Consider the following 23857-nt stretch of genomic DNA (forward strand, 5'->3'; position numbering starts at 1 on the left):
TTGTGTTTATTCTATAGTGAGCATTTGGGGCATCCCTGCAAAAAAGCAGGTGCGGTTTTGGGGGCAAATAATCCCTTTTAGGTGTTCTGTCCTTCATCTAAATGTCTACTGTGTGCTAGGCCCGTGCCCCTGCAGGGAAGCAGCCCTCCTCTGGGCCTGCATTTAAAGCCGACTCAGTCAGGGGGTGTATCAGTTAGAAATAGACCAGTGGTTTCCTTGGAAGTTTCACAGAAATGGATCCTTTGGGTCAAAGGCTCCTTAATCTGCAAAACACAAGCTGTTTGCCTGACTTGAGGCCTCAGCAGACTTCCTAGGCTTGAAGGGGCTTTGGTATGGAAAAATGGTTTGTGTTTTGAAGATTAAGGGCCCTTTCATCCAAAAGATGCAATTTTCTTTTCCTTCTTTCCTCAAACTCCCAAAGAAACACAATGTTCCTTTCTGGTTTAAAACCTGCAGCCTCCTTTCACATGCATAGATGGATTAGGTTACGCTGCACACTCACAGCCTGCAAGGACCTCAGTGACCTCCTCTTTTAGGAGTAACCCTCCTCTTCTATCCCCAGTAGGGACCAGTCATCCCCACAAATGCACTAAAATCACCTGGTAGTGTTGCAAGACTGCAGAATCTAGGACCTCATCAGAATTCCTGATGAAGTCTCGAGGAAAAAATGCATTTAGAATTTTTTTCTTTCTTTTTATTGATTCCAGAGAGAAGGGAAGGAAAGGGAAGGAGAAAGAAGAATTTCTTTTCCTTTTTATTGATTGCGGAAAGAGGGGCAGGGAAGAAGAAAGAGAGGGAGAGAAACAGCCTTCCGTTGTCTCCTCCACGTGCACAGACTGGGGACCGAACGCAGTCCAGGCATGTTCCCTAACCAGGAATCCAACCTTTCAGTTTGCAGGATGACGCCCAGCCAACTGAGCTACTTTGGCTAGGGCAATAAAATGTATTTTACAAGCAGGGACTGCTTGGGACTCACAGGCTTCAAGATACCTGGTTTGGGGACCAGAGTTCCTGGCCCAGTAGCTGTCAGTACAGGGTGGTGGTTAAGAGGCAGGACTTTGGAGAGACCTAGAATCAAATTTCAACTTTGACTCTTAACTGTTCATGATGAGACTTTGAACAAATTACTGACCCAATTGCCTTACTACCAAATGGGAAGAGTGTGTCTGTTAGCTACCCTCCCACTAGCATCACTACCCATTCAGTGGCTTTAAAAAACTGGCATTTATTATCACAGCTTCTGCATCTGTGACTCAGCTAGGGGCCAGCTGGTCTAATCCAGCCTCACTGATCTCAGCTGGGCTATTCTTGCTTTTGAAGTTCAGCTGGGGGCTCTGCTCTAAGCTTGGTTGACTGAGGCATGTTTTTCATCCTCCTTCTGAAACACCAGTCACATCCTTCTTGGGCATTAGCAGAAGCACAAGAGGTGAAGCAGAAACTCACAACATCTCTTGAGGCTTAGTAGTGGCACATCATCACTTCTGTTTCATTCTCATGACCAAAGGGAGTTACAATGACGAGCCTGAATGTAAGGGATGGGGAATAGACTTCATCTGTTTAGTAGAAGAGCTGGAAAACAGCACAACAGAGTGCCTGATTATAGGGGAGGGCGATGATTAGGAGCCATTACTCTACCACACCTATTTCATAGGTGGATGTGAAAGTTAACTGAAATATTGTCAAATTCTTGACACAGTTCTGTCATTTGCTAAATGTTCATTCATTTTGTTCATCATGATCATTGCTGTAGTAAGGACTCAAAAAAAATGGTGGCTAGAATTATTAATCCAAGTTTCCAAATCTAGTAACACAGATAAGAAAATAGATGCTCTGAGGGGTGATAAAGTGTTCTCAAAATTAGTCACCATAAAGAGGTTTTATTTGGGATTTGAAGGATAATGGGAAAGATCTTGGTGCTAGCTTATTGTGATATTTGACATTCCAGTAATTGTGAGGCATTTCTTAGAGTTAGGCAGTGGATTCGGATGATCCTTCCCATCTTCCTCCCCTGCCATGGCAGTGATCTTACAGGAGCATGTGACTTTAGTGTACATAATATTCACCTGGAATATTTATTTAAGGTACTGATCCCTATACCTTTCTTACTAGTGGCTGCAATTCAGTAGGTCTCATGAAGCATCCAGAAAGTTAAATATTTATTAAACATCTCTAGTGATTTTGACCTAGGTGGTCGAGGGTATGCCAAAGGGAGGGCAGTGCTGAATCCCTTGTGTCTTTGGTTGATTCTCACATTAATGGGATCAAAGATCATCTGTGGTAGAGTGACAGCTCTCAGATTTGTGAGGACTTAGAGAGTGTTGGAAAGAGACAGTGGTGATAGAGGAAGACAGACTTGATCATGCACATGTTTCCCAAGGAACACTCAGGGCAGTGGGAACACCCCAAAACAAGAACCGCAGAAGGACAATGATGTAACATTAGCTCAGCAAATTTTTACATAGGTTTGCAGATGTGTGTTGAAAAATTGCTGTGTGTGTAGCAACAGAGAACCCAAATCATAGTACATTAAGGTTTGAAAACAAAACAAAACAAAATCACACTCTAGCTGTGAGAACATTGGTAAGTTACTGAACTTTTTTGGTTCCTATCTTCTCTCCCACTAAATGGAAATAATGATCATATCTTCTTCAAAGGCCTGTCCTGAGGACTAAGCGAATGATGTGTGTTTTATTTAAATAATTCCCTGGTGTTACCTTGCTGAATGTTAATTTTCACATTTTTTGGAATGAGAGGTATAAATCCCTGCTAATGTCAAAAGTGGCTCTGAGATCAAATGGGAGCTGGGTCCCTTTGCAGCATGAAATCCCACTGGAATGCAAGGATGGAATGAGCATGTCTTAAGAGAGTGCTGGTGAGAGAGGGCACTTACAGTCTCCAGACACACCATATTTTTCTAAAACTGTGATTGCCAACCTAGCACCTGTTTAAATACTCAGATGTGTGTCCCCTGCCTTATGCTTTGGATTCCACGACTGTCATGCACAAGCATCAGTTGTAGTAGTCCTCAGAGTTCATCATTCAAAAAGCACTGCAAGAAGGAATGAACCTATTTCACAAAACTAGCAGAGCCCAAGGTGCTTCTATCCAAGTGCATCCACTAGGAATCTTTCAGCTCTTTCCATTAGTGACCTGTTAGAAGCACCAAACCAAGGGTCAGAGTTTTTCATGAGTAAATGTTAAATTTAGGTTCAGATGGAAAGTTAAGTGTTTTATGTATTTGATACACTGAATATTAAGAATAGGTTAGCCACAGGGAAGAATTGAGAGCCATTAACTCAGCATAACATTATTTACTTATTGAACAATTGTATTTTGAGCACCAGTGTAGTGGCAGCTCCTGTCTGTGGCATCCGTTCTAACTCCTGGATCTTCAGCATGCCTCTGTAGGCAGAGTCCTTTTCTTACTCATTTCTGTGTCCCATGCAGCTACTAACTCACTGATTTGCACACAATCAGTGGGTTTGCATGTTTTGATGCCTTTTCCTGTATCTGATCCCACTACCTGAAATGCCTTCTATCAAGTCATTTTTTCTCTTTTCAGCTGGAAATCATGACTGAACCATTAGAATCCAAGTAAAATCTCAGCACCCTTGAGAAATCTCCTTGAACTGGCTCTGTTTGAATTACTTTCCCCCTCCTTTGTCCCAACAACACTTTAAGTCTCCCATAAAATTCAATGTATTATTTTGCAATTTGGGGGATAAGGATTTCTCCTCTTGCCAGTTTATGGCTCTCTAAATCCATGGACATGTTCTTATTTTTATTTGATTTCCTAATGGCTGGTACAGAGTTTGGCATTCCACCCCAGCCCCAGACCCCAAGCTGTTCTTTCAATTAGTACTAATTTCCTTTCTCTTTCATAGCTTTCTTCTCTTCTTTAGTTCTGTACCTGTTCTCTGAGTTTACAAACATCCTAATCTTTCTATGAAGAAAAAAATTCCCCTTGGACTCTGTGCTTTCTTTTCTCATGGAGAGAAAGGAAGCACTGACTACTGCTTTTTGGATATGTTTCTTTGCCAAGTACTCTACAACCTATGCTTCCACTTATTCATGTCCCATTCATGTCTTAACTCTTTCAATAAATCTTCAGTTCCAATTAAGGCATTGGTCACTGTCAACCACCTCTGGATTCTTATGTGGAAGAGATATTTTGAATCCTTACATGTTGTACTGCTCTGTAGTTTTTTGAAAACTTTGGGCCCTCCTCCTATTTCTGCTCTTCTGGTTTTGTTGATATTCTCTCATGGTTCTTCTTCTCCTCCCTGCCTTACAATCTTTTCTCACTCTACTTAATGCAATTCTTTCCCTTTTTATCCCTCCTGAATATGAGCACTGCTCCAAGTTTGTTTCCATTACTCTGGTCTCACCTGTATTTACTGGGTGTTCTCAGCCATTTCCAGAGCTCAAAGAATCACTAGTTCAAATTGATTTCCAAATCTCTGCCTCTAGTTTGGCCTCTCTTTTGATTTGACTCAAGGGCTTTCTAGTCTACTGAAAATTCTGACTTAAATGCTCAATGGAAACCTCAGCCTTAACAGATCTGAGAGGGAACTTGTTATCATTCATTCTAAACCAATTTTTTTATTATTACTGTTTATTAACATGAATCACACCATCATCAGTCTAATTATCAAACTAGATCTAGGACTCATCATAATATCTTTTTTTATCGCCCCATCCACACAGTCATCAACTCTTGCTAATTTTGCCTCTCCATTTTTTTCACTTTCTGTCAAAAGTAACATATTTTGTTCAAGCCATAGCTAGCCTAAACTATTGCAATAGCCTCCTCAGTTTTATCCTTGTCTCTCTTAAATCTATCCACTACTCTTACAGTTAGAGTAATCCATCTGAAATGAAACTTGAATGTAGAACTCCTCTGTTTAAAAGCCATCAGTGGATCCTTGTGATCTCACAGGGCTAATCCTAGCTCTTGATTTATTGAGTTCATTAATTTAATAAATACTGATTTGGTTCCTACCATAGGTCTGGGTCCAGATCCTGGTCATACGGCACTTGGTGGGGGGGCAGGGCAGGAATGGGAGGAGAATCTATCTCTTCAAGATACTACCAGTCATGCATAATGATACGATTATAAGACAAGTCACCCCAATTAGCTCTTTTGCACTATCCTCTTTTGCACTATCTCCTGTCCTCCTCTTCTTCAAAATTCTCACTGCAGTAACTATTTGAAATATGAAACATTTATAGATATTATATTCATACCACACTCCTCCATTCTGTTCACATATTTTTGTCCTGGCCTAAAATATAGGGCCCGCATTTTGTCACCTCACAGGATTCTTCAGGTTCTGAGTCCTTTCCTGGATGCCGTCTCCAGGAAGCATTCTCAGGGAGCCCAGCTTGGGGCTTCATGTTCCACAGAACGGGGGCTATACCCTGTCTTTGTCCTGTTACGTTATATTTGAATTACCTTCTTCTTTGTCGATCTCCTACTTTGGACTGTGAGAACTAATTAAAATAGTAGAAACTCAACAAATATTTGTTGCATTTTATCAGACTGACCCAGAAAAGACATTCCAAAATGTTAATTTACTTTCCTTTTTGAAAGGTCTCCTGCAAAGACTGCTGATAATTTTGAGGGAAAGCTTAAAAGGCAGTTTCCCTGAAAGTAGAGCTTTACATTTCTAAATGTGGCTCCAAATAAAATATGTATGAAGAAAACGATACTATACATAACTTATAGATATATTATTAATTACAAAAATATATATAGTATTTAGGATCCCATCCTGAAATCACAAAAATAAGTATCCCACATATTTCAGTTTTCTTTCAAGATTGCTATGGCCTTCCCTAAATTTGACATTTCCAGAAGTTTCACATCTCAATTTGACTTATCAACCATTTTCTTGTTGACATCTTTACAGTTAATTTGTGGTTCTTCATGATTGTCAAATAAAAAATCTACAACTAAGGATGATGTGGTCTCTTAGCTTATTATATTAAAGTACCTGAGTCATAAAACCTTGTTAGAATTGGCTTAGGTTGAGGTTTAATTCTGTTATTTTAAGATAATGTGACACTGGGAAAATAACCAGATTTTTTAGAAGAATCTGTCTTATCATTTGCAAAATACAAGCAATGCTGTCTATCTCATAGAACTGTTCTGTTGATTTCTTTAATGTCATGGGCATGAGAAAGTCTGGCATGGTATCTAGCACATGATAGGTGCACAGTTGTCTTTCACCCACTCTTACTAATGCATTTAAAATATAATGTGAAGTAGTAGTAGCCTATGATAAAATTGGGAAATGGGGGTGGATGTTTCAAGAAGGAGGAACCATATAAGCAAAACCAATGAGGCACAAAGTTTATAGTGTGTTCAATCAGTGCAACTGGGGAAAGAGCAAGGTGAACTGAGGGTAGGAAGTGGAAGAGCAGAAGCAGGAAAAGGGAAATGTACAAAGGATCCAGCTCACAAATGCTTATGAATTCAAGACTCAGAGGTAGGGCACTCAACAAGGAATTGTTGAGTCCGTTTAATTAGGGAAGTGTCGTGGTCAGGTCTGTATTTAGAGCAATTGCTGTGGCAACCAGAGTGGGGCTTAGGATGGAGATGGCAGAGATACAGGGAGCAGGGAAAACCAGTAGGGAGATGATGGTGATAGTCCAAGTGAGAGAAAGCCATGTTTTGATTGGCATATCAAGAGGGAATGGGCTTAGAAAAAAAATATGTTTCTAAGGTAAAGTGTCCAAGGGTGGGGAGAAAGAAATGCAGTATTACACTTAGGTTTGTAGAAGACAGGAGAAGGATAAAGTTGTAAAAAGAAGTGGGTGAATAGGAAAACAAAGAGAACTGACAGGATGGAGGTGGTGGTGGCTGGAATGGTGGCAGAGGAGACTGTTTAATAGGGTGGAGGAGGAATTTAGGGAAAGCCCCAGGCTTCTCATAGACATGATTTGGGAGACTGCATGGTTCACTTGAATGCAGAATACCAGGAGAAGGGGAAGTTTGAGAGAACCATGATGGCTTCAGTTTGGGGTAATTTGAGTTTGAGAAGCCTGTGGGTTTTCTTAGACATATTGATTATGTGGTTGAAAATAATAATATAAACTATACAAAGTAAAATGAACACTCACTATAGTAGTTTCTAGACCTCTTTTGCAGTCACATACATAAAGTTCAGTAAAAATTTTGACTATATACTTCTCTATGAATGTATGCACATTAATTATTTACACACATTACCTTCACTAGCTGATATCACAATTCCCCAGTGCTCAGTGTTTATTTAGGGCAAGGGTCAGCATTAATAATTGCATGTGTAAATCCATATTTTAATTAGTACTCTTGATCATCTTGAATTGTTTTGGCTAGTTCTTGACAAATATAATTAAATCATCATTATTTTGGTTCAGTCTTATAAAGTCGTTATTCCTCCATCATCTTTGTGTTCATGTTGGCTTGAATCATTATTACTGTCATCCACACTTTCTTTATTTGTTTGTATTTTGTTCATCAGTTTATTTTGTTCATTAGATTCCACATGTAAGTAAATTCATATTGTACTTATCTTTCACTGACTGGCTTATTTCACTTAGCATAATAATCTCTAGACCCATCCATGCTGTTGCAAAATGTAAGATTCCCTTTTTTACAGCTGCGTAATATTCCATTGCATAAATGTACAACAATTTTTGTATCCACTCATCTACTGATGGGCACTTGGACTATTTCCAGATCTTGATGAGTGTAAATTCTTCTTAAGTGACTTGCTTTTTTTTTTGCAAGAGTTAGTTTAGTTAAAATCAGATAATATAATTTGTATCTCTAGGCACAGGTAAGCATCAAAGCATTGGGATACAGTGAAAGTGAAGGAGTGATGAAGCCCAACCTCCTTAAGCTGTAGAACTCCCATTCTTCACTCTAGTGTGTTTTGTGACTTTTGTGACTTGTGGCTGTCTGATATTTGGGCTAAGTGTTGAAAATAGGTAATCAACATGTACACTAGAAGTTCTAATTTTGTTTCCTGCTCTGTGTGCCCTGATTAATACATTCTAATTGAACTTTTACATTGAGCTGGGTGAGCACTGAGTTCAGTATTTTAATACATGAAATTTTGACTTTGACTAAACAGGATTCATAGAGTAAGATCAGAAAAAAAATCCTAGCTCTGTTTTCCATTGTTTAAACTTATTCTGGGATCAGGTATCCCTGACATTTGGGTAAAACTTAAGACCAAGCCATATTTTCAAGTTACATTCAACATTTTTTCTTTTCACCTCTATTCCTCATCTTTAGCCATGGTTTAGCCATTAATGTGTCCAATTAAGTATATTATACCAACTCAAATTTTATTTAAAGTGGAAACCTCACTATTCCTCCATATTCTTTTGTCTTTCCCCAGCTTATGATATTGCCATATCTCCTCCATCTCACTAACCTTGTCTTGACTTCTTCAGGGTACAGAGTTTTCTCAAGATGGAGGGGCAAGGAGTTAGCAAGATTCTTCCTTTACTAGTACTTTTTCTTCAACTTAGCATCAGTGCTCCAGGGGCTTGGTAGGTGTTCAGTACTAATGTTTGTCACACGAAGTACTTTGGGCGTATCTGGAGCTTCTCTTTTCCTCTGGAATCTCTCACTTGTGGTTCCTTTGATAAAGGGAACTACATCTCTTTTCAGCTGCTCACCGACCAGTTCTTTCTGGGTCATTGGTAAATTGCAAGGCAATTTCCATTTCCTTTTGCTGGGATCCTCTGTTGCTCCAGGTCAGGATCCAGGGGAACCTTTCCTGGCTTTCTCTTGCTGTCATTTATGGGGGCATGTTTCTTTTACACAGAGGCTAAGAAGTTACTTTCCAAATGGCAGTCCCTTTTCTGCCACCTGGTTTCAGCTGGCCCCTTTTTAGATTTCCTTTATTCTTTTTTAGATTTCTCTGGTGTGAGTCAGACACTAATGTGCCATGTTCCTCCAACCTCTTAGGGACATTTATCATGTTTTTTGAGTGGTCTTGTTGAAACTCAAGGTGAGGGGCTCCTACCTGACTCTGTCCCTGAATAGTTTGGGGTTGGGCAGAAAGAGTCACAGCACACAGTCTGTTCTCACTCGGACTCCATTCATGATCTAACTTGATGTGCTGTCATGTGACTGAAAGGTTGAGAATACCAGGAAGCCTATTTTGGCTACCTTTTTGGAAATTCTGAATAGTGGTCACCCACCTCTCTTTAGAATATGGCTCCTATTGTCTTGGGCTTCAGCTGAAAATGAGGCTAAGATAGTTGTGTTAAAAATTCTATGTAATCCTTCTTTGAACCCTAAGAGGTACTACTCATCCTCCTGTTATTGTTCACCTTGTGCAGATGAGGAAACTGAGTGCTCAGAGTCACCCAGCTGTGTAGGTTGTATCTCTGGTGAGAATTCTGAGCTGGAGATCCGGGTTTCTAAGTCGAAGCCTGGGTGAGATCATCAGGTTGACCCAGGCTCAAAAGGCAGGCGCTGTGGGTGACCTCAGATCTGGTGACCCACCTTAGGGACCCTGAAGGTGGGGAGCGGGGAGTACAGGAGCCATTTCCTATCTCTCTCAGCCCAGAATGTGGGCCATGGCTCTGCAGTGCAAACAGAACTGGCGGAAGAGCTTGGTGACAAAGCTGTGGAAGGCCCTTCTCTCTCATTTCTTCTGTGTGCTGCTCGGATGTAAATGATTTACAATGCCAACAATTAGAGAAAGTGCTCTGTGTGGGATGAGCCTGATTCCCTTAATAACTTTGCAGGCTTATATATAGCACGGTTCATCCAAGGGCACCCCACATGCTCTCCATTCTACATCCCTCTTCTGCTGCTCCATGTCTACCAGAGTACCTGCAACCGAGGGCCTGGGACTGACAGAAGGTCATGGGGGTCAAGGGAGCACTGGGAATAAAACTGGCCCCCTTTTTACAGGCTCTAAACTTGTGGGAAAGAAGTTCTCTTTATGCATGTTGGAAATACAATAGTTGCAAAATGCATGGCAGGGCTGTCTGTAGGATTGCAATTGGGAGATGTGGCCCTTGAATATGGAAGTTTTTGTTTGTGATGTATTTAATGTCTGTTTGTTTATTGATTTTGAAGGGAGGAAACAAGTGGCACAGGGGCTCAAACAGTTGTAGGAGAGAGTGAATTCAGTCCTCCAAATGTGGATAAAAACTTGGAGATGGAGGAGTGACCTTCTCAGGCACTGCCACAGAACATTCTTGCCCTGCACTGTCCTATAAAAATAGAATAGCATTGCCCCGGCTGGCATAGCTCACTGGATTGAGCGCGGGCTGGGAACCAAAGGATTGCAGGTTCGATTCTCAGTCAGGGCACATGCCTGGGTTGCTGGCCAGGTCCCCAGTAGGGGCCATGTAAGAAGCAACCACACATTGATGTTTCTCTCTCTCTCTCTTTCTCCCTCCCTTCCCCTCTCTAAAAATAAATAAATAAAAATATTAAAAATAGAATAACATATACATATGTAATTTTAAAGTTTTAGTAGCCATGTTAAGACAATGAAAAATAAACAGGTAAAATGAATTTCAATAATGTCTTGTTTAATCCAATATATACAAAATAGTAATATTTCAACATATAACCAGTATAAAATATTAGGGAGATACTTTACATTCTGTTACTCTGACTAAATCTCTGCAATCTGGTGGGTGTGTATTTAAAACTTATAGCACACCTTGATTTGGAGTAGCCACATTTCAAGTGCTTGAGAGCCACATGTGGTCAGTGGCTCCCAAACTGGACAACACCGACTCCAATACTAACTCTGTCATTTGCCAGCTCAGTTCTGTTGGACCTCAAACTTTCTGAACCTCAGTTCCCCTCCCCCTTGTATAAGATGGAAGTCATAATCTCTCATGATACCAAGAGGCAGTCCCATGGGTAAAGCAGCTAGAGTGGTTCACGGTATACAGTAAGTGCTCACTTAATGCATGATTCCTTTCTTACACTGACTTTCCTGGTCATAGCAGATATTCATTTAATGCATGATTCCTTCCTCAGACTAAACTTCCACAGCAACTCATCTATAAGCTCGTTGCAGGAGAATGAAATGCATCTTGACCTGTGACTATATCCAGATGCAAACCGGTGCTGACCCCCTCTCTCTCTCCCTTTCACTGACATCTCCCCACCCTGCCCCCACCCCTCTGCCCCAGGCACTTGCACCACTCACACCTTCACCCCCTTCAGGTCTCTGATGAAAACCCACTTAATCGGAGAACCTTTTCCTGAACACCTCATGTGTAAAGCAGCACCCTCTCTCTCAGTCCTCTCTTACCTGCTTTGATTTTCTTTAGAGCACTCCTCACCATCATGGATTACTTCTCATTTGTTTATTCCTCCCGACCCAATAGCAAAGAAGCTCCCAGAGGGCCCTGGCTGCTCTGTTTGCTATTTCATTTCCAGCTAAATATGTTAATGGATGAATAAATGAATTTATTGACCATCCCCAGTGCTTTGTCCTTAGCATATAACACCAAAATGAAATACAGCATTCTTGCTTGATGAGAGAGAAAGAAATGTAGATGATCAAACATCTCAGAGGTGCTTATTCCCAGCAAAATCTTTGCTACCCTGTGTCCTACCCTGGGCACACATGCCCTCACTCAACCCTCTTCCTTCCTCTAGACTTGTTTTATGCCACTTGCTCTGCTGGGATTTCCTTTACCTCATCTCTCCTTAATAAAACCTTATATGCTGTTTAAGGCCATGCTCCAGTTTTCTGTAGAATTTTTTTTTTTTAGATATTTGGACTGAAAACTTTATCCCTGACCTTTATTCCTCCCCCAATGGATTTTTCCTTTTGTTGTAGTATTTATGACAGCATATTTCATATTAGAATGTCTCACGGATGGGTGTGACTCCCCACAATATATTGAACCTATGGAGCACAGGACCTAATTTCAGCTGGGATGGGATAACAGTGGGGATGTAGTTGAAATTATTAGACTTTGTGATGAGAAATTTGGGTTAAAATCTTGAATCTAGTACTTCAGAGTTGCGAGCTTGGGAAAGTTACTCAATGTCTTTAAGTCCCAAGGTGCTCATCTGTGAAATGAGATAGCTGTGGTCACCGCTGTTAACATCTACTCTATACTGGTTTCTTTGATGACTACCAAGATGACAGACATGAGATCCAAGTACATAGTAGATGCTCAATAAATACCAGTCACATGACTTTTAAATGATCCCGAGTGTCTAGTACAGTTGGTACTAACATGGGCTTGTTTACTGAATACGAATCACAGTATCTATCATAATATGACCACATGAAGGTAACATATCCACTGGTTCTCGTTCTTGCCCAACAAAACATCCATGTCCATTAAGATTCACCTTATAGAAACTTCTGTTTTCATTATTAGTGTTCTGTGGATCATTGTGATTTTCTAAGTCATCAGAGATACACATTCAGACTTCTTCCCTGAAGCACTCGTCCCTACTTGCTCGAGCAGATTTTAGCGTAGACCTCAACAACAGAGAAGGTTCTAACATGGCTGTACATGCCCACTGTGTTGTTGAGACATCTCAAAACAAAACAAGGAGCCAAAAGATAGAAGTCTAGTACCATTGGCCTCTGAGGTCATGTCCTATAAAAAAAAGTTGAATAAAAGCAAGGTTTAATTTTTGTACCACTGCCATGTGGGTTCAGTATTTTTTGTTGTGGGAAGCTGTCTTATCATTTGTAGGAGGGTTAGTGGCATTCCTAGCCTCTACCCACTTGATGTGATTAACACCCCCTCAGTCATGACAATCAAAGATGTCCCTTGAGTCACAAAAGGGCAACCACTTGGGGAAAACTGGACTGAATCTTTTAGATTTCAGCAAATTCTAGGACTGTAGACCAAGGTCTCACACTCTTGCATGCACAGACACACACGTGTACTCTGCTGCTTGATGCACAGCTTCCTTCCACTTTGGAAAGCTGCAGTGTTCTGAATTGTGTTTCCTTGCGAACAGTCTAACAGCCAAGCATTCTCTTAACAAGCTCCCACCCTGCACCCACTTACAACAGAAGCCATGTGGAAGGTTTGTATGGGTGACATGCTGCGATTTCAGCGTGTCATAGCTCCCCACCAGGATCTCCGAACAGTCGCCTCCACCCCCTGCTTGCCACTCAGGTGGGCCTGGCAGACAGTGTTGGCAGCTGCAGCTGTGACAGTTCTGTACTCACCACGTATGGCTTTGTCTGAGGCTCTGAACAAAACTTGAGGCCACAGCTTCTGACAGCCCACTCCTCCACTCATGTGCCTCACTTCTTGGCCGCTGACAGCTGGGGCTTGCGGGGCCAAACAGATTTCTGTAGCTACTCATAATAAAGTGGTGTAGTTGGGCAACAGAAAGAAACATTCAGCTGAGCAGGAAATTTCCATCTCTTTGTTTGATTTTCTTATTCTTTTTTAGCTTTACTTTCTTTCCTACTTGGAAGAGTAGACAAATAAGATATCTTATTTATCCATGCTTATGGTAACCTTACACTTGGCACAATGTCTGTGTCCTTGCCACATTTTTAAAAGGTAGGAATAAAGATCTGAGATCCAGGGAGAGGACATGACTGCCCCAAATCACACTGCTGGCCATGTGTAGAAACAGTCTTTTAACGGTTCTTGCCAGACAAAGGCTCACAGTCCAATGAGTAAGACAGACACAGAAACAATCAAGTATAATAAAAAATAATAGGCACCAACATACAGTTATATAAAGTGAGCAACTAGAGCAGAGAGAAAAGATCAATGAATGATTCTGGGGATGAATAGAAAAAGGAAATGGCCTTTGAGGACCTGACTCAGCTGGCTGCTACAGGACAAACAGGACTCAGCTGGGCAGGGGGGACAATATGAGCAAATACACTCCCAGCAGGGAATAAGTGGACATCATCAGGACCAACATTCTTCATTACCATTGTCCTCCCCATCGTACAGCACTTACTAACTGCCAGGCACTGGTTGGAACACTTTCTGTGATTTGTGTCATTGTATTTTTATACAGGTGCTGTTGTTAATCGCATTTTGCAGACAAGGAAACTGAGATTCAGAAAAGTTAAGTGGCTTTGCTGAAATCATACTGGTGATAACTGATAAAACCTGGCTTCAAAGCTGCCTTTCAGTATGGACTCAGATAAGCTCTTCTAGAATAAGTGGGGTAGGGGACACAGAAAGCACAGTTCTGGCTAGTAAGTAGAATCATGAGGAAATGATAAAAAACAATTTATAAATTTTCAAAAGGCTAGACATGGCCTTGTGGTTTCTCTCTTCTCCTCCATGCAAGGAGCCTCTTTCTAAGTTCTTCCTCAGTCTTAACATTTCTTTAACATGGCACCACTGTACTTTGCTTCCATTCTCCCCAAAAGAGATGGGCAAGACCCCACCTAGTTTCTTGGCCTTTAGTTTCCCTTCTGAACACAGGGAACGTTGAGACTTAGAATCACCAACAGGGGAATTCTTTGGTCACATTTCCTTGGGGTGAGGGAGACATTCTACTGAGCCCTATAGAAGTGGACCCTAAAGAGCTCCATGAACACATCATCTGTGAGGTATCCAACCCAGAAAGTCATGCTCCATCTTGAGACTTTGTGCATTCATATAATTATACAAAAGCAAAATGCATATTCAGTAGGTATGTGTTTATGTGAGAGGAGGAGAGGAAGGAATTCTCATTTACTGAGTCCTTGTCGGGAGAGACAGGTTGATTGTGAAGATGATAGGTGGGACAGACACTTGGACTCTGCCTCCACATCCCTGAGACTCTGTTTCTGCATCTATTCACTTCATGTATTCTTTCAATACATATGCCTTCATCATTTTTGATGTGCCAGGTGCCAAGGTATAGGCACTTAAACCCGTGCTGTGTTCTACAGATGAGGAAACTTCATCACTAAGAAGTGAAGCAACTAACATGTTCATATAGCATGTGACCAGCAAAAGCAGAAGCGTGAGCCCAGATCTCCATAGATGCTTGCTCTTAACCAGACACTGTACTGGATTTTGTAAACCTTAAAATACCCTACTGATTTAAGGTAGTATTAAAAAGATGTGTTAATACCATTTTCCCCTTTGTCTTTCTCCCTCTTCTCTCTCTCTCTTTTTTATTTTTTATCTCTCTTTTCCCTTCCCTGCCTCTCTCCCTTTTCTTTTCTCCACAGGACTCCACAGAATGGAGCAAGAATGAGAGGAAAAAGGCCGGCAGAAAAGCATGAACTGGAGGTTTGTTGAGCTCCTCTACTTCCTGTTTATATGGGGCCGTATCTCAGTGCAGCCCTCCCACCAGGAACCAGCTGGGACAGACCAACATGTCTCCAAGGAATTTGATTGGCTCATTTCAGACAGGGGGCCTTTCCACCACTCCAGGAGCTACCTATCCTTTGTGGAAAGACACCGACAAGGATTTACAACCAGATATAAAATATACAGGTAAGACCTGGGCTAAGCTAGCCTTTGATTTCCATTCATAGAATGCTTTTGCAGGTCAGTTGGTGGCATGGGCCTTGCTATAAGGGGAACATCTGGTGTGGGCCAAGGGATCATGCCCCTTCAGCAGGCTCTTGGTGAAGAGCCTTTTTTTCTTTCTTCCTTTTTCTTTACTTTGCACAAGAGATTAGCAATGACAAGAATAAAGAGCTAATATTCATTGAGTACTACTCTATGCTGGAGATGGCACTTATACTTTAAATATACCATTTCATTTAAACCTTATAAACTACCAGAGGTAGGGTCGATCTGTTTTCACCACTTTATAGGGGAGGTGACTCAGCTTCAGCTAAGTGAAATAACTTGTGTAAAGTTACAATGTAAATGGGGGGACTGGGACTCTAACCCTGGGAACAATATTTTTAGTCAACCACATCAGGTTTTGGTAGTGTTATTTTGCAAATGCTGTGCACCCAGTACCCTACCTAAAGGTATGCACATATTTGGAAATAAGCATGGACACTGAGTGAACAATCCTTCTTGAACAAATCTGAATCTGTTCTTGGCCTCTTGGAATCCTATTCATATAAAAAGAACTTAGCCCAAAGTTCTCTTTTCTTTAAAGCCATCATAGGGTCTCCTTATTTCACTTGATCAGCTTCTCTGATATTTCTACAGCTTCCTATCCTTCCTTATACCTCTTTAGTTTTTTTTAAGGTTTATTTTATTCTCATTCAAGAGAGAGTGGAAGGGGGAGGGAGAGAGAGGAATATGGATGTGAGGGAGAAACACTGATGTGAGAGAGAAACATCAATGAGTTGCCTCCCACATGTTCCCCGACTAGGGATCAAACTGGCAGCTTTTTGGTTATCAGATAATGTTCCAACCAACTTAGCCAACTTAGCTCTATCTCTTTAGATTTAAGCCATTTAAAATTAGTATGCATTCTTGTATTTTTTTTTTTTTACCTAACTGGAAACTTTTGGAGGACAGAATATACATAAGGTCTGTCCAGAAGACATCCAGCCATGTAATATGAAAAATAGAGACATTTATTGAAGAAGATACAAGATATAAGAAACATTGTACATAGGACAATGATACCTCAGTTCTCTTCAAAGTAGGCACCTTGAGACCTCACACAGTTCTCTCTCACACAGTTCTCTCTCACACAGTTCTCTCTCAATCACAGTTCTCTCCCATTGTGTTTTCCTGAATCTCATCAATGGTCTGAAATCTCTTCTCTTCCAAAGGTGATTTTAGTTTTGGAAAAATCTGGACTATAGTTGGGCTAAGTCACCTGGGAGATTTGATGTTTTGCAAAAAAACTTTGCATCAGATGTGATGTATGAGCAGGTGGGTTGTCATGGTGAAGCTGCCAATCACCATTTGCCCATAGGCGCAGGCTTCTGAATCATCCAAATAGTTTCTGGGGAGGAATGTTCAAGCTTAACGCAAAAGTTGATGCAGATTAACTGCTCTACTCAGTCATTTTGAATGTGACAGCCACACAGTACACATGTTCACTCGATGGCGTCTACTGCCCCCACTGACTAGTACAGTGAAGTTGTCATTGTTGACACAGGAGCATTCCAGTCCACTCTCCTTGGCTGCCAGGTTCCATCCATGTCACTCAAACTGTTCTCATTATATATTTTTAAAAGATTTTATTTATTTATTTTTAGAGAGAGGGGAAGGGAGGGAGAAAGAGGGAGAGAGAAACATTTTGTGTGGTTGCTTTTTGCACACTCACTATCAGGGACCTGACCTTCAACCCAGGCATGTGCCCCAACTGGGAATCAAACCAGTGACTCTGGTTTGCAGGCCTGCATTCAATCCACTGAGCCACAGCAGCCAGGCTGTTCTCATTATATTAACAATGGATGAACATTTTCTGGACAGACATCATATATATATATATATACACATATACATACACACATATATATACACATACATAAATACATGAATATGTATTTGTATATGTGTATGTACACATGTTATTTACACACATGTTAGTTACACACATGTATACACACATACATGCTAGATGTGGGTGCAAATGAATTGGAGAATATAAAAAGCTCTCTAGAGGTATAATTTTTGTGTTAAGGTCAAGGAAGGACAACCAGTAACACTTCTGTATGAGTTAGGATAGGAGAGCCGGGAAGCATGGTGAAGGAAAGAATCTTGGCCTGCACCTAGGGAGGCAAGGATTCAGGTCTTATATCTTCTATATTTTTGACATGAAAATAGGCATGTCTCCTTTGCACATTTTGTGGCATTATGGGCTGAGAATGGGTTATTTATGAAATCTCTATTTGCTGCAAATGCCTGTGATTTCATACTGAATATTCAGATCCTAGTTTAAAATTTGACCCACTAGTGACTGAGGTCTTGCAATGGTCCCATTTACGCAAGAGTTCACAGATGAAGTTTTTTTGAGCCTTGAGGAGCAATAAACAATCAGAGTTACCTGAAAAGGTACCCTGGGAATGATGAAAAACAGGAACACTAAGAAAAATGAATATGGGGTGTGCATGAAAAGAAAAACAGCACCAGGATGAGAAAATGGTGCATTTCTTCTTTCAAAAAAAAAAAAAGATCAGAATTTCAAAAATATGTAATTATTGATTCAAAAGTCTAAACTGTTTCTTAGGAGAACTATTTCTAAGTTACCCAGGAACAATAGTTATCTACTTAACCATTCAAATTTGGATTCTTCAAACAGTTTCTGACAGACTACAGCCATTGCGCTCAGTGACTGTGCATAGACTAAGTATGGTGCTCATTGATCACACAACATAATGCTCCGATATCAGGAATCCCTGGTATGGGAAAGATATTAGCTTGAGATGTTGGATTTTGGGGAAGAGAAGAAGTAGTGAAGATCCAGATGTTTGTGATTTGTCAGATATGAACAACCCCTTGGTTTTATCGGTGGCCTTCTCTTCTATTTGAGCCTCCTGAGGACAATTTAAAGTTGGGATAACTGGGGCTTGAATTTCCATTTTAAAGATCAGGATATGATTGACTTGAATAAGGTTATATAGGTGAGAAATGTGGAGCCTGGACTGGAAACAAAATCTGATAAGTCCACCCACATGAATAAATATACTAGAACTGAAGGCATCCATTCATTGTTTACAACTGTTTCTTAGCAACTGTTATATGCCTGACCCTGTGCTAGACACTAGAGATAAGTTGGTCAGAATATAAGTAGTCACAATATGACATGGTGATGGCCATCATGGAAGTTCACGATGGAATTATCACATTTGTTAGATGATTAATATGTGTTAGTGATTGCTGTTGAAATAACTGAGACTTAAAAGGATATCCTCAGTAGAACCACAGCTACAGAAGGTTCAACAGTAGCATCCTTTTACTGGGCACTTACAATGTGTCATGAAGGCAGGTCACTCAGTTCTCACTACTTCCTCTGTGAGATGAGCAGTGCTTTGGCATTTTACAGGTAGCAAAACCAGGACTTGGGGAAGTTGAATGCATTGCTCCAGCCCACAGATTTTCAACATTTTATGTCTCATGGCACACATAAACTAATTACTAAAAATCTGCGATGCACCAAATAACATATATTTTTGCCGATCTTACACTAAAGATAGGTGTAATTTTGATTCATTCACACTGAATGGCTATTGTTATGTTGGCTGTTGTCACTGTTTATTTGACAGTCTAAGGGGAAAGAGATCTGTGCTCCTGACTAAATAGTCAGGTATTGCATGTTTTATTTATTTTTTATTTTTTAAATTAAAACACACCATTTTAATTTTCACTGATAACTTTACTGATTTAGATATTTTGAGAATGTCAGCTCGCAGCACACCAGTGTGTCACAGAACACCAGTTGAAAATTGCTGCCCTAGCTCATCGATCTGGTGTGGAGTGGAACTGGGCTCCAAACACAGATCTACCTGACCCACAGTGTCAGCCACTGTTCCTCCAGCCACAGTGCTTCATGGCCCTCCAGCACGGTATCTGACTATGGAGTGTTCCAGAGCTCTGAAAGTCCACTTCCAAACATCTTTTCTATGCTGCTAAACATTTCCAGGGTAGTTAAACAGATCCTGAGAAGTGAATGGTTGCTAATGAGGTTGGGGTCAGGACATCTGGATACTAATTCCAGCTCAGCAGGCACTGGTCTAGTGCCATTAAGCAAGCCCCCTCCTATCCTGGATCCTACTTTCCTTACTTACTGAATGATAGGTTTGATGTAGGTCAGTGGTTTTCAGCCAGTGCCCTCTGAAATCCTGATGATCGGTGAAAGAAGTCCTAAAAGTCACCGTAGTGTGGGAAGACAGGCCAAGGGAAGGAGGTGATCAGGCAGGATCCCCAGAGAAGATTTGCTTCTTCTGCTTTTGGACCCAGGCTTTACATATGCTTTCCTTTGGATTCCACTGCTAAAACAGTTTGCAGTCAGCCAACATGCTGATTTCTAAGCTCCCTTCTAGCTCTAAAATTAAGTATAAGGTTTAACCAAGGTCACATGGTTAATTAAATGATGGAGTTCACCTCAGAGGTCAGGCCCCTGGTCATCTAGTTATTTCTTTCTTCTTTTATTTAATCCTCAAATAATGATTAAGCACCATCTACAGGCCCAGTGCTGTTTGGGGGCAGATGATACAATGATGAGTGAAGCAAACATGGTCCCTGCTTTCGTAGGAGAGACTAACATTAATTAAACACACACACAGTGCTACAAAGAAGAAAGAGCAGGACAGGTGTAACTGGTCTGACGTTAATACCTTAAATGTGGATCTGGAACCTGTTATGTGCAGAGATTTGGTGAGGCTTCTCTGATAGACATGCAAATGGGTAACAGAGACAAATTAACTCTCCAAACCAGGTCAAACCAGAGCAAATGCCAACTAGGACATACTCCTCAGGCTGGTGGTTAATTTACACTTTCTCTCCATGGCGTGCTGCTTTGTTGAAACACTAGGACATGTCCACCTGTGATTTCCTGTGCTTCCTGTGTGCTACTATGGGTACAGCACATTAGGAAGTTGACATTTGCACCGGGAAGGATAGACTTTCTTAGTGGACTATTATGCCACATTGCCATATGCTACAGAGCCAGCTTCACTGAAATGTTTTAGACCTCAAGCTTCGGCCAGTTTTACCCACCCTGAATCCAGGCCGGAGCCCTGAGTGATCTAGAAGCTTCAGAAGATGGTCTGCTCTCCTCATTTTAGTGGGTTAAGGCTATCTCCTTCCCGTGCATCTGCACCCAGAGGCTAGTGTCAGCTCATAGTCTTAGTGGGGGATGGTGCCACTGGCAAGGAAGAGACCCTTTCAAATTAAATCTCAGCAGAAGCCTTCTCTCATGTTGCTTCACAAGCTGAGCTGTAGTATATGCACAAGTAGTGATTTGGGTGTGTGAGGCACACGCTGTGTCACTCACAAGCCTGAGCTGACACATGGAGGCTGGGTGGGGGGACTTCTCTGCCAGCTTCTACCAGCATGCTATAGCAGCATCATCGATCTTGGTCCCAGGGAATCTGGTGCTGGCCCAGGTCACTCACCTCCTCAATGCGTGATTTCAGCTAAGTAATGGAACTTTTTTAGCCTCTGTTTCCTCACCTGTAAAGTGGACATATTACTTAAGGTGGTTTCCAAGGGCCTTTCCATGTCTGAATCTGTCCTTGATTCTGTGAAATATTGTCATTTAAAAATAGAATGTGGCAGGTAGCAGAGAAGACTTGGGACTTGGAGTCTGGAGACTCAGGTTTTGTTTATTTTAGAGCCACTTTGTAGCTTTGGCATCCTGGTGCATGCACCATTCACTCATTCATATATCCGTTGCTTTAGAACTTAACACAAATCATATGCCGTAAGCTGTGCCATAATTAGAGATAAAGAGGTAAGCAAAAGAAAATAATAATGCACACACACTCAAGCACACGCCCCACAAGACCACAGTGTAGGGTAGAAGGAAAAAGATTCAATAACAAATAGGTGTAATTTTATGTATGTAGATGATACCTTATTTCCTCTGTTGGGAGGGATGATGTCTGTCCTACCCACTAAGGCAAATGATAAACATTTGTTTGAGAATGCTTTGTAAAATTAAAAATTTTTTATATCTGCAATTTTTTTTCATAAGATTCTAAATCACTATTCTAATAAAATCACTTAACTTTCTGATAAGCCTATACATATCTTTTTCATTAAATATAGCCATCCTGTGATGGAAATACTGTTTTTGTCCATATTACAATTGAGAAAACTAAGACACCAAGATTCTGAGTATATTGTTCGCATCTTTCAGCTAGGAAGTGGACAAGCTGGGATTCAAAAGCAGGCTTTAGAGAATCCACAACATGAGTCCCTAACACTACGTGTTCATGACTCTCCCTGGTTCTTAATTACCTGGTTTACTAGCAAATGCCAAGAGACTTCCTTTGAACATGGGCAAGTACCAACCTCTTTGAGGCTCAGTTTTCTCATCTATAAAATGAGGATAATATTAAATGTGTGGTTGTGGTGAAAAATAACATAGATATCAAGCATATGGGACTTGGAATTTTGCAGGAGCTGCATAAATGCACACTCTTTCCTCTACATAAGAGAGCTGATTGCTTTGCTAAAAATTATTTATGTCCTACTTATGTTAATTTCAAAGTCAGTTCGGTTCAAAGGTGTTTCTGATGTTTTTATTGCTTTTTGTGATTTATTTTTGTGTTTATTTTTTTTCCTGACTTTGAGATCATTAGTAGTTGCTGTAAATTTAGCAATTATTTCAGAGGCAGATCTAATAGTATCGTGATAACCTTTTGTAGGCTTTGGTTATGGAGAGTCAAGGTAGGGGAGAGATACCAGTAGTGGCAGTGACTGTGCCATAGAGGTGGTTTCACACTGAGCTGTCTTCCCTGTAGGTTGCAGAGTAAGTGGTTTGTGGTTATGGTGCACCTTTGTTTGAGCCTTAAATAAACACCTAAAATTTGAGTGCAGATCACTCTTGGTAAATTGAGTCTCATCATCTAACTTTCTTGCATTTTGTTCAAATTGGCATGAATCTTAGTTTTAATCTGCTCTCTTGATGGTTCTTTCTTGTGTTTCACAAAAAATCTTACTAGGTTTTGTGGTAAAGGACCACAAAATGAATGGGGCTTGGGATAGGTGGATGGTTCTATTGAGATCAATGAGATGTGGTCCTTATCCAGAATCATTAAAGAATATGTAGTGAGTTGGAATACTAAATGCTATACACTGGGGAGATGATGTGCGGTTTAGACAGGTCTCTGCCTTCAAGGAGCTTACAGACAAGTGATCGTGAGAGAGAAGTCCATGCTGTATCACTCAGGATGTTTGTGGTTGAACTTGAAAGGAAACCATAAACCTCAGCATTCCATATGGAATCTAGACATCACATGTTGCAAAGTTTATATTTCTATTATTGCAGCTAAAATTAGTCAAAATTAGCATTTCTTAAAGCATAGTATATGGAACTCTAGTTTAATGTGCTATGAAAAGGCGTTTTCAGGAAAAAAGATCTTATAGTCAAATAATAATAATAACGATGATGATAAGTTAGTTGTTAACATAGAAAACCTACCAGGTACTTCTCAGGGTGTATAAATTGTTCCAGCTGATTGATTTCCACGATAATCCTGTGCCTCGCGTGTTATCTTCCCCATTTACACAACTTGTCCAAGGAAAGAGCTAATTCTCAGTCAAGTAGGACATGTCACAGGCAAGCAGATTCCAGAGCCTGCATGGCTAACCATGCTACATTTCCTCCCAAATGACATAAATATATTTGTTTGGAAAACAGATCGCTACTAGAATATTAATAATATTTGAGTAGACTTCTTTGTCTATACAACTTCTTTTTCTCAGAATGATTGGAATTCTGGAGAGCAGGTTTAAGGAGTCATTGGCACTCCCTGGTGTTGGCAGCTCGAATGTCACTTCTTTGGATGCTGGCCTCAGTCAGAGCACTCTTAAAGGGACCGCTCTTCAGCTTGGGAGTCTGGCATCTCACCTGGGAAGCCACCCTACCTGTAGAGCTTTTGCTTTGAGAACTTAGGACAAAATCTACCTCCTGGTTTATAATTAAAAGGAATGTAATTAGTATCTTTAGTTTTCCTGTCTCAAGTAATAGCCTTATCTTTTTTCTCTTTCTTTTCATTTCCTTAACTTTTGCACTATTTTTTCTTATTCCTAAGTTTGGCATTCCACCCTGTGGTACAGCAGTAGGAACTTCAACAGAGGCCAGAGCCACAGTTGATTCAATATGCAAAGTGGCTGCGCATCAGAAGCACCTGCAAAGCTTTTAAAAAGTACCAATGCCCGGGTCCTTCCTCACATATTTGGATTTAGTGTGTCTAGGATAGACACAAGAACCTCTGACCTAGAGCAATGATTGTCAGTCAGGCATATTTCTCTTCCTAAGGGGACATTTGGAAATACC

At 40.7% G+C, this 23857-nt stretch overlaps 1 protein-coding gene across 6 annotated transcripts in view; it reads left to right on the forward strand.

Annotated features, from left to right (window-relative positions):
* BRINP1 (BMP/retinoic acid inducible neural specific 1) overlaps positions 1-23857 on the forward strand; it is a 491421-nt gene that overhangs the window by 350349 nt on the left and 117215 nt on the right. For all 6 annotated transcript variants that reach the window (XM_053656104.1, XM_053656101.1, XM_053656105.1 and 3 more), the window contains one exon: positions 15156-15423. In XM_053656104.1, the coding sequence (XP_053512079.1) occupies positions 15206-15423 (218 nt within the window). In that variant the 5' untranslated portion in view covers positions 15156-15205. The remainder of the gene's footprint in view (positions 1-15155; positions 15424-23857) is intronic.

The sequence above is a fragment of the Artibeus jamaicensis genome, unplaced genomic scaffold (assembly GCF_021234435.1).
Source record: "Artibeus jamaicensis isolate MK-2021 breed Jamaican fruit bat unplaced genomic scaffold, CSHL_Jam_final scaffold_1964, whole genome shotgun sequence".
NCBI lineage: Eukaryota > Metazoa > Chordata > Mammalia > Chiroptera > Phyllostomidae > Artibeus > Artibeus jamaicensis.